The sequence below is a fragment of the Notamacropus eugenii genome, chromosome 4 (genome assembly GCF_028372415.1).
Source record: "Notamacropus eugenii isolate mMacEug1 chromosome 4, mMacEug1.pri_v2, whole genome shotgun sequence".
Lineage (NCBI taxonomy): Eukaryota > Metazoa > Chordata > Mammalia > Diprotodontia > Macropodidae > Notamacropus > Notamacropus eugenii.
The window spans coordinates 260,610,498-260,622,775 of NC_092875.1; the positions used below are offsets into that span (position 1 = coordinate 260,610,498).

The 12,278-nt window shown below is 35.4% G+C and overlaps 1 protein-coding gene across 2 annotated transcripts in view; it reads right to left on the bottom strand.

The window, feature by feature from the left end:
• The window catches only part of CCDC178 (coiled-coil domain containing 178), a 622,621-nt gene that overhangs the window by 505,493 nt on the left and 104,850 nt on the right, over nucleotides 1–12,278 (bottom strand). For both annotated transcript variants that reach the window (XM_072604506.1, XM_072604507.1), the window contains exons 6-7: nucleotides 3,737–3,759; nucleotides 1,988–2,082 (exon numbers count right to left, since the gene is read on the bottom strand). In XM_072604506.1, the coding sequence (XP_072460607.1) occupies nucleotides 1,988–2,082; nucleotides 3,737–3,759 (118 nt within the window). The remainder of the gene's footprint in view (nucleotides 1–1,987; nucleotides 2,083–3,736; nucleotides 3,760–12,278) is intronic.

A 12,278-nucleotide genomic window follows, 5' to 3' on the forward strand; every position in this document is an offset into this window, starting at 1 on the left:
TGATACAGGAAAGGGACCAGGCTTATATAGGATGATTTTAGGGTTTCCTTATAGGGGTTGGAGATCTAGGGTAAATCTTGAAACATAAAGAAGTCTTGCAAGATAAAGGCACAGGGTGAGAACAATGAATGTCACAAGATAAGGAAATCTCATTCCCCAGGATGAGGGGTGGGAACAGGGAATCTTATGGTCCAGGATAAGGGGCAGTTGTGGTAAGGGGAGACTTTGGGGCACCAAGGTCTTCACAAAGTCAATCAACATTATTTTAACTCTTAGGGCACTGTTTCTATGCCCATCAATTTCCACTAATGTCACTAATGTTACTTGATCATATCTATTAAACTTCCAGTACTAAAATACTAAACAAAGAACACTAATGTTTGAGGACAGCACTGCTTAATTTTGTTGGATGCTTGACTATTCTGGTTTTTTTATCTTTACATAACTTTCAAAAACTTAAGGGAATAGAAAGAAAATCACAGGACTTACGAAGCAGACAATAATACCTTCCACAGGTTCACTGAACAGAAAATTTTAACAAAGTCAAGAAAATGTTAATATCTATTTTGAAGAACAATTCAGTTGTTCCCTTCAAGTTAGAGACTTGGTGTGACTGTATGTGGCCTTTCTTGGTCCTCCCAGTTGCACAGTGCCTTGTCCTCCAAAGTTACTGAGTATTTGTTTTATACATGATTCTCTATGGACATTTTGTCTCCCTTTAGAATGGAAGCTCCCTGAGGCTTTTGACTGCTTCACCTTTGTCTTGGATCTCGTGGGTCTGACACAGTTCCTGATACATAAAAGGTGTCTCATAAACCCTTAATTAATTTATTGATCTAAAAATGAACCCGTTTTGTTGGACAACACCACTAAATTTGTAAACAAAACAACATAAAAATCCCTGTGGCAGCTATCTTTAAAAAAAATTTGTTTTACCTTGTCCCTGCTAATAAATTTTAGTATTAATGATTTATGGGGTACAGACTTTGGGAACATCCTTGAACTCTCCCTGAATCTTCTTAATGAATCTGGCTTTTCATACCCAAATAAATCTGTTACCTTTAACCTAGCCTGGCCCTCTATTGTCTGTTATCTCCCACTGGCCTCCAGCAATTTCCCACCCTTGATCAAGTCTGAATTCAACTCTCTGGATTCTGACCTCTAGTCACCCCAGTCCCATTAAGATCCTCCTTGGACTCCTCCTCAAGACCCTCCCTAAAGCCCTCCTCCCATCAGACTACTAGACCACGCCCAGATCCCTCCCACAGTCTTTCTGTATATAAGATCCTTCTTGTCTCCATGAAGGTTCTCAGATTCAATCTAGTTCAGATTTAATGTAGTTCAGATTCTATCTTCCCTGCTTGTTAATACAAACCTCACAAATGGTGAGACTTCTTAAGAGTCAACCCAATATGGTGAATCTTTAATAAACATTGTTTTACTTTGGCTGAAAGAAGGCTTGGGTCAAATTCATTTGAGCAGGATCTGCGGTGTTGGTATTTGGGGGACCTAAATACCACAACCCTCAACATTATGGTTCCCTGACCTCAACATGTGGTTGCCTGATCTCACCATTTTATGTCTCTGCTCAGAAACAGTGGAGAGAATGCTGGCCCTGGAGTTAAGAAGATACAAATTCATATCTGACCTCAGATACTACAATGTGACCACGGCCAAGTCCTTTCCTCAACTGTTAAATGGGGATGATAATAACAGCACTTTCCTCAGGGTTGTTGTGAGAATCAAAGGAAATTATACTTTTTTTTTATTGTGCTTAAAATAAAACCTGGCATATAAAAGATACTATATAAATGCTTATTCCCTTTCCCTTTTCCTCAGTTTATATTTAAAACTCTTAGCATTGGATGAGAAAATTACATTTTATAGGATAAAATAATTATTATGAAAGTTGACACGATGTTAAATCAAGAGTGGAGGAACTCTCCAGCAACATTCACAATAAATGCTTGTAATCAGATTTATTTACCTCCACTGTCTTTTTTGATGAACTTCGCATGAAAATCTGAAGGCCTGGGGAATACATATTCTTCAAGTTGTTCCATCTTAATTGTGCTTGCAAACCTGTATGGTGTATAGCAATTACTTAATAGAACTGTTGGCTTGCTTTTTTATTAAAAAAAAAATCTACAAAGAATCCTTAATCAAATGAATTTTGAGATTTAATAAATGGTCTTTGATTGCTTTTTCATATCCCTAGACTACATTAATCTATATACCTCTTGAAAATGTTTCTCAAATAAATTGCAAAGCTGGATGTGGTCCTGTAGAAACCTAGTATTCTATCTTCATATATGCAATCACCTTTCCATTGAGTTTCATTGAAAGGCGGATTTAAATTGCATAAGGAAAGAATCTTTTGCTAATGGAAAAAAAAACTTCAATTCACTGAAAAAAAATGTATTTGATAAGCACATCCTCAAAGGTAATTCACAGACAAACAATTTAAAAGTGAAAGATTCTGGCGAAGTAAAAGCTCTATTGATTTGCATCTGAGTAACCTTGGGGTATCTCCAGACTTCAGTTTCCTCATTGGTAAAAGAGGGTGTAGAACATCCAAGGTTCCTTTAAGTTCTAAACTTTTAATCCCATTATCTTAAAATTCTCCCAGCCAGAGCTTCAAAGACACATGATTAGAGGTTTTTCTATTGTATGAAAACCAAAGGCAGTCAATAAAATATGTGAAGTAATATTATTTTAAGAAATGGTTCAATTATTGCACTGACTGCCTCTTATTTTTCTAATAATTTCAATACCAGCATCTTAAATATAGAGATGAATCTATTTTTCTTAATAAGTAGAAGTCTGGTTTTTAACAACCAGATGAGGTTGAAATGTAGGAATTTTGAAATCCCTAAGTTATATTATCCATATTACTATTTAATATATCTTACAGTTTATCTCACTCTAAAGAATGTAAGCTCCTGTTTAACTTGTGACTTTGTTTCTTTGGGATCTAGTACGGTGCCTAGAACACCTTATTATTGTTGTTCTACATGATCAATTATACATGACCCCATGGACTTGACGAAGATACTGGAGTGGTTTGCCATTTCCTTCTCCAATGTGTCCCCATTTTACAGAGGAGGAACTGAAGCAAATAGAGGTTGAGTGACTTGCCCAGGGTCATATGGCTAATAACTGATCTGAGACTGGATTTGAACTCCAATGTTTCCAATTCCAGGCTCCATTGTCCATGCTCCATCCACTGCACCACCTAGCTGCCTGCCTAGGCTGCAGGAGGCACTAAATAAATGCTTGTTGATTGATTTTTATCTACTCTGATTTTCTGTAACCAAGAATGACAAAGTTTATATTCTAAATCATCATTCTCTACCTAAAAGTCCAGTAACCATTCCAGGAAGACAAACATGAATTATGTGAATTATAAATATTTTAACAGATTTATTGAATTATTTCCAAGGCTACACTAAAATGATTTAAATATTTTTCTTCATATTAATCTTTCTATTTGACTTTTTAAATGCTATGGAAATCTTCCAATTGATAAACCTTCTTTTAATTCTTGTCTGGTATTCTAGATCATTTTGGAACAAGTTTCTAGCTTGGTATGCTTTTAAAAGAGTTAGCATTTCCCTGATGCAGGATATATCAACACAACTCAGAAAATTTCCACATGCTCCACATCAGCCTTATCCATGTGACTTCAACAGGAACCAAAAATAAAAAAAAAAAAAAAAGCAAGCACAGCTCTTACCTTTCCCGAAGGAGATGCTCGAACTGTAAAAATAAAATATTGCAGTAAATAGAAATGTCTATCAAATGAGAAAATAAATCACAGCCACTTGTCCCAAAACTCAGCAACAAACTCCTTTAAAAAGCCAACCTTTAGTTGGCAGAATGGCTTGTAAAACTATCATACTGACTGCACTGTTGTCACAGAGAAAACCAGCTCGAACTTACTTAACAAGCCCTTTAAAAGTGATAAACACACACTGGAAAAAGACCGTGTTCTCACACGAACATTCACTCAGTTGGGTACTGCCCTACTTAACATTTTCAACGTTCAGGTGAATGAGTGTTAATCTATATGTCATAAATTATTCTGTCTTCATAGGATTAGAAGATCATAGTTTGAAAGTCAGAGGGAACCTTAGGGACGTTCCAGCCCAACCCCTTCATTTTACAAGTGAGAAAACTGAGACACAAGTTAAGTGACTTGCTTAGGATCACACAGCAAGCAGGTAGCTAAAGCAGGATTTGAACCTTGGTCTTAACTACAAGTCTAGACATAATGAATAAAATAAAAGATTTTACTATTTTTTAAGTCATTACTTAAGTTAGCTTTAACTTTGTTAAAGTTTAAGTTAAAATGAAAAGTTACATTTGCAGCAGAATTGCACAACATGCAACCTTCAGGTAGCTGCCATGCCAAAGGATTTCCTGTACATACAAAGGATGGTTTCCTCCACATTTTTCAGGGGTCACCAGAAATCCTTTGGCATGCTACAAGCAGCCTGAGGACCATAAGCAGTTCTCAGGTGACAAGTTGTGTAAGTCTGATTTACATGTGACTTACAGCTAGATGGTGCAGTGGCTAAGGCTTGGAATCAGTAAGATGCCTCATCCTGAGTTCAAATCCAGCCTCAGAAACTTAGTATCTGTGTGACCCTGGGCAAGTCATTTAACCCTGTTCGCCTCAGTTTTCTCATCTGTAAAATAAGTTGAAGAAGGAAATGGCAAATCACTCCAGTATCTTTGCCAAGGAAATTCCAAAATGGGCTCACCAAGAGTCTAAGAGGATTAAACAAAAACAAATTAATTCTTCAGTTTGATAATAGTGATACTAATAATAGCTGACATTTACATAGCACTTCCAAGTACACAAAGTAATTTACAAACATTTTCTCACTAGGACCTCAGAGCAATCTTGTAGATAGATGCTCAGAAGAAAACAATGTATCTTTGGGTTCACAGATGTTGTTTTTCCTTCCAGCAATGCCGATCACAAACCATCCATTCCTGTCCATCCTGTAAGACCCTGCCCATGTTCTCTCCTAAGTTTGCTGCCTAAAATGTAACTAAAGCACATTCATTACTTTCTCTTAACATCAAGAGGATGAAAAGAGACACGTCATGTGACAATCCCCATCTTTTTTGACTCCTTTTTGCTTTAAAAATTTACTGATGTCTTTGATATTTACATCAGTCATTTCCAGAAACACCATTCCCAATCATGTTCTTGAGCCTTCCTGTGCGACAAAAACAGTTAAACAAAACATAGTAATGTAGCAAGAATGTCTGACAACACATGTGGCCTCTGCTCCCACAGTTTCCCATCTCTCAAACGGAAGAAAGAAAATACATTTCCTCATCTATTCTCTGGGACTAAAATTTTTTATTATAGCCACACAGCATTCAATTTTGTTGTTTTCATTTAAATTACAATTGTCACTGCATAAAATGTTTTCTGGATCTGCTTACTTCTCTCTCCACCAGTTCATATAAGTTATTCCATGTTTCTTGAATTTTCCCCGTCATCATTTCTTACACTGTGATAATAATACTAACATTGCCATATTACAATTTGTTTGGGAATTCCTCAGTTATTTGACATCCACATTACTTTTCCCCCTAGTTCTTCACTACTACAAAGAACACTATCTTGACATTTATGGGACCTTATTTAGCTTTTCATTTCCTTGGGAGGGAATCTCTAGGATCAAGGAATATAACCCAAGAATGTTAGAATAATTCAAGGATCTACCAACAAGATGCCTATCTTCCTGAAGACCCTCCAATATTATTTCTGTCTTCTGTCATCTTGGTACATTTCCTCAGTATAAGGTAAAATTTCTCAGACTTATTTTCATTTGATTTCAATTTTACATATTGTATGATATTTAATAACTTTCAATTCCTTATGAAATCATATACATTGAAAACTTATCTGTAGGGAAATGTCTCTTGGTCTTGTCTGTGTTATAACCTAAAAATCCTTTCTCTAGCCATAGTTGTGAAAGGCAGTTCCTTTCATTTTCTTGTACTTAAAAAAAATTTTTACTCTAAACTTAGATTGTATGTCTATTTAGAACATGTTATAATATATGGCATCAGTCTATTTGGAATCTTTTATGGTATATGGTGCAAATTGCTGATATAAAGTGTTTTTTGGCAAATCGATTTCCAGTTTTTGTCAAATAGGGAATTCTTTCCCCCAAAATTTATGATCTTGGATTTAATGAACATTCTATAGCTTTATTCAGTTATTTCTAGATCATCCTTATCTAACCTGTTCTGCCAATCTACTTCCCTAATTCTTAGTCACAATCAAAAGATTTTGATGATTGTTACTTTCCCAAATAATTTGAAGTCCAGAAGTGTTTTTCTACCTTCATTGCTCCTTTTAAATTAATATTTCTATTCAAATTCTATGAATTTTAATATGTTGTCTAGTTTTATAAAGTAGTCAACTGATAGTTTAACTAACATGGAATTAAATATATAAATTAATCCAGACAGAATTTTCATTTATGTGTTTATAAGTACAAATATACATACAAGTATATATAACTACTCATAATTGGACTGCATCTATGCATCTTTAGATAGGTAGAGCAATAAACTGATAAAGTGTTCTTATGCTCAGTCATTTCAATCTTACTCAACTCTTCATGACCCAATGAGGGGTTTTCTTGGCAAAGATACTACAGTAGTTTGCCATTTCCTTTTCTAGCTTATTTAAGTATTTGTCCAGAATCATATAGCTAGTAAGTGTCTGAGACCAGTGTTGAACTCAGGAAGATGAGACTTCTTGACTTCAGGCCCAGTACTCTATCCATTGCATCACCTAGATGCCCAGTTTGATAAAGACTTATAAACACATTATATATAATGAAAATGAAGATATCCTGTGAATTAAATTACAGAATTAACGCCATCCTGAACCACCAAGTAGTCTATAATACTATGCAAAACAATAACAAATTTCATTCCAAAACTGAGCTATGAATAGATATGTGTTTATAGATATGTATGTATAGACATGTATCCATAGGTACAGCACCTATGATATAGCAGGTACTTGAGCATGTTTTAGTAGATTGATTAATAATTATTCTATGCATTTTGAAATTGTTTTGAATAGAATTTCATTTTCCATTATTTTTATTTCTGCCTATTTTTTTTACTATAATATCAAAATGGTGCTGATTTTTGATGATTTATTTTATATCTTGCTACTTTACTGAAACTAAATTCATCGCTTCAGCATGTCAATGAGTCTCTGCTAATTCTCTGAATCAAATATCTTCACACTTTAGGCCCAGGACGCCATCCACTTAAGGCACCCAGCTGCCCCTCCCTAGGCTTAAAGGAATTAAGGAGGATTAGGAGATCAAATTTGAAAAGACAGACTAAAGAAATAGGAGAAGACAGCAAGATAAAGTAAATAATAAATGGTAAGTAGAAAAATCAGGGGAATAAGCAAATTCATAAAGCAAATTGGTGGGGAGACAAACTGATAAAAAGGATGAGAAGTTGGTAACAAATCTTAGAAGAGGAGGTGGGTGTAACTTCATTTAAACTGTTGAGACAAAGAAAAGGCTTTGAGTAGAGTTAGCTGTTCAGTGCTGATAATTGCTTGTGAAAGTTTTAATCATTTGCTAGGGGGTTAATGTGTAAATATCCACAAGTAATTCAAAGAAACAAAGCTGAAAATCTCAATCATCATGGGAAATTTTGCAGTGACTTACAGTTAGGGTACAATGTTTAAATATCTGCCACAGTGCAGTGACTACCTATGTTTAAAGTATAGAATGATTCCTTCCTAGAAGAAAAGGTAAAGAAGTCAAATGATGTCTCTCTACAAGTAAAATAAAAATGTTCATGACAGAAAGAGGAGTGCAGTTCCAATGGTAGGGGAGATAAAAGAATCTGAGGGGGAAAGGAGGTAATGATCCTTGTCAGAATGATGGAGAATGCAAGAGTGTTAAAAAGAAGAAGCTAAAATCAAAGGACAAATGTACAATTAGTGTTTAAAATGAAGTTTGGGGTTCTGGGAAAGCTGGATGATCTGAGGGGGAAGAAGCTGTCTGTTCTCTTAAGAATGACATAATATAGCCATGGAGGTTATAAGAGGAGAGATAATCCATCCATGAAGCCCCAAAGAAGAAAAAAGTAGTAGGCGTTGGTGATTAAGATGTATTAAGTGCCCATAATGTGCCACATACTATGCTAACCCTAATTGTGATTCCCTGCTCTGGGGGCACCTGGGCAGCTATTTGCTGACCTAGGAACAAGAGCAGAGAGTTCTATCATCTTTCTGGGGTCTGTATCCAAGATGGAACAGAGAATGTTCCAAGACTTATCAAAATGTATGAGATATGGCCACTTTTAGTCATGTGGTTGGTGGTTGTGCTTCATGCTCAAAGTCGCCCAAAATGACATCACTATGTTGGGATCAAAGTATATTGTGTCTAACTGTGGCTCATCAGACCACCATATGCTCAGAAGATTCTAACAGGTTGGGCACAAATATTCCATATGAACATTTGGAGATGGCTCTCAATTTGTGCCTCTCATGTTTCTTTTGTACTACTGCAATTCTGCTTTGCTCAAAGAGCACAGCACTTTCTTTGATGTGGGCACACCATACTGGGTGGTCCTGTGCCAGTATCTTCCACATCTCACAAGTGATTTCAAAGTACTCCAAAGAGACCTTGGGAGCATCCTTGTATCACTTCTTTTGACCTCTGTGTGAGTACTTGCCTTGTGTGAGCTCTCCATAAAACAGTCTTTAGACAAGCAATATGCATTTGGCATCCAAGCAATATGGTCAGCCTGTTGGAGACATAATCTCTGCAGTAATATGAATGCTTGACAATTCAGCTTGAGAAAGGACCTCAGTGTCTGGTACCTTATCTTACCAATTGATCTTCAGAATCTTCCTAAGACAATTCAAATGGAAGTTATTCAGGTTCCTAGTATGGTGCTAGTAGAGTGTCCAGGTTTCATAGGCACACAACAAAGTAGTCAGCATAATGTCTCTGTAGACCTTCAGTTTGGTAGTCAGCCTAATACTTCTTCTCTCCCACACTTGTTTTTGGATCCTCCCAAACACTGAACTAGCTTTGACAATCAACCTCATCATCTATGTATGCGTCCCTGGAAAGTATACTGACAAGGTAAATGAACTTATATATAACATTCAGAATTTCTCCATTTATTGTAACCATTGGTTCCACATCTGCATGATGTGATGGCAGGTAGAAAATCTCTGTTTTCTTGGTGTTAACTATCAGGCCAAAATTAACACAAGCAGCAGAGAATTGATCCATACTCTGTTGCATCTCAGACTCAGAGGCTGCATTGAGTACACATCATTTGTCAACAAAAAGTCATGCATCAGTTCTCCCTCCACTTTAATGTTGCCTTGTGGTCTGGTTATTTACATAAGCACAAATGAAAGAATCTAAAAAAAGTATTGTCAATGATTAGGAAATCTTGGATAAGAAACTTAAGACTATAAGGAAACACGCTATGGTTTACTCTCTTTTGCAAATTGAAAGAATACATGCAGAAGAGAAAATTTAATTTGAGGATTGAACAGATAGTCAAAGAGTAGCATCTAAGAATAGGATCCAGATTTTTAGATGATGTTTTACAATATAGGGATAATGGATTTTTGGTCAGAGAAAAGCATACTTAAGAAGGTTGGTGAGAAAGTATTTCTCAAGTATCTCCTAAATAAAATCAAAAGACTCTGAATCTAAAAAGCATCAGGGAAGGAGAGAAATACCTCTATATGTTCCTCGTTAGACACTATAAAAGAAGGAAAGAAGCAGTGGAGAAGTTTGCTTCACAGGAAGCAAAATTCAAGACAGAAATAAAAACCATGGCTTCAAATGTCCATACATAAATTTTACAGCAAGTATCTCTAATAAAGGTCTCATTTCTCAAAAATATAGAGAACTGAGTCAAATTTACAAAAATAAGAGCCAGTCCCCAATTGATAAATATAGATATGAATAGGCAAATTTCAGATGAAGTGATCAAAGTTATCTATAATCATATGAAAAATTGCTCTGCATCATTATTGACTAGAGAAATGCAAAATAAGACAACTCTGAGGTACTACCTCTTGCCTATAAGACTGGCTAATATGACAGAAAAGGAAAATAACAAATATTGGAGGGGATGTAGGAAAATTGAGACATTAATGCAGTGTTAATGGAGTTGTGAACTGATTCAACCCTTCTGTAGAGCAATTTGGAAATATAACAAATGGATTGTAAAGCTGTGCACACCCTTTGATCCAGCAATAAAACTACTAGGTCTGTATCTCAAAGAGCTAAAAATAAAAAAAAAAAAAAGGAAAAGGAAAAGGACCTCTATGTACAAAAATATTTATAGCAGTTCTTTTATTGGAGGCAAAGAATTGTAAATTGAGGGGATGTCCATCAACTAGGGAATGACTGACCAAGTTATGTATGATTGTGACCATTAGGAAGCTCTCAGAAAAACCTACAAAGACTTCTATGAACTGATGCAAAGTAAAGTGAGCAGAAACAGAAGAGTGTACACAGTAACAGGGAAATTATGCAATGATCAACTGTGAGTGACTTAGTTATTCGCAGCAATATAATGATCCAAGACAATTCTGAAGGACTTAGGATGAAAATTGCCACACATCTCCAGAGAAAGAACTGATAGAGTCTGAATGCAGACTGAAGCATACTTTTTTAAGCTTTATTTTTTTTAACTTTTTATCTGTTTTCTTTTACAACAAGATTAATATGGAAATATTTTTACATGACTGCACATGCATAACCTATACCAAGCTGCTTCCCTTCTCAATGAGGCGGGAAGGGAGGGAAAAAATGTGGAACTGAAATTTTCTTTTAAAAAAATGTTAAAAATTGGTTTTACATGTAATTGAGGAAAAATAAAATATTTTCAAGGAACATATCTAGAGAAGTTGAAAGCAAGAATAATTAAGAGAGGATGAATATGAAAGAAAAAGGATGATGATGATGCTGCTACTTAGGATCAGTTCATGATGGATAAAACTGAAATAACATAAAATGAAGAGGAGGTAGAGTTGGTCCACTCTTATTTTGTTTCTACTTTCTCTACCAAGAAGAACAAAATATGTCCTAGAAATGTTAGGCTAACAAGGCTATTGTCTACTGTGGCTAGCAGAGAATTGTATCCAAAGAAAGTTAGGATGTAATAAGAGAGCATCTGCTTATCCTTGATGAATTCAAGACAACTAGTTCAGATGTGCTACATCCATAGGTATTGAATATACTGACATATCTTATGGTTAAGCCACAGTTGATGATATATGAAAAATTATCAAAAATGGGAGAAATACTACAAGAGCACTTGTTATCCTGTTTTTCAAAAAATAAAAATAAACAAGAGTGGGGGGAAGACAGAAATTGCAAAATACAGGCCAGTGATTGATTCCTGGGAAAAATTCTAAGATAGATCATTGAAGATATGGTTATTTAACAACTACATGTGGAACCAGTGATTACTAAAAGCCAGCATAGTTTCATTAAGAACAGGTCATGCCAGACTAATGTCATTTCTATTCCTGAAAAGAGTGAATAAACTGTTACATTAAGGGGCTGCCACCAACACAGTTTCCCTAAATATTAGCAAAGCTTGTGACAAAGTATATCATGTTGTTGAAGAGATTTAGATTACATAATGATAAAATTGCATGGATTTCGTATAAATTGAATGGTCAGACTGAAAGAGCAGCTGTTAATGATTCAGTGGCACTTTAGCAGGAGGTAGCTAGCAGAGTGCTCCAGGGATCTATGGTTGGCCCTGTCATGTTGGGTAAAGTCTTAGATGTCATGGTCATTACATTTACGTATGATACAAAATTGGGTGGAATAGCAAACATATTAGATAACAATTGTATCTAAAATCAAATCCTTTATATCCTTGGCAGACTGGAGAATTGTGATAAATTTATACAATTATAAAATTCAGTAGGGAGAAATGTAAATTCTTACTCATGGGGTCAAAAAAACAACTTTACAAGTAGATATGGTTAGACAGAAATTAGTCTGAAAAAAAGAAAAAGGAGTTTTGGACTACAAACTCACATTATGAGTTAAGAATGTGATGGCTATAAACATATACATGGACTGTATTGAGATACAAAAGATAAAATCAAGGGTAAATAATTTGGGGTGTGCAAAAAAGTATGGAAAATTGCCATCCAAACTGTCAGGAACGCTAAAACTCAGAATAAACTAGACTGATGAGTAAGACTAAAG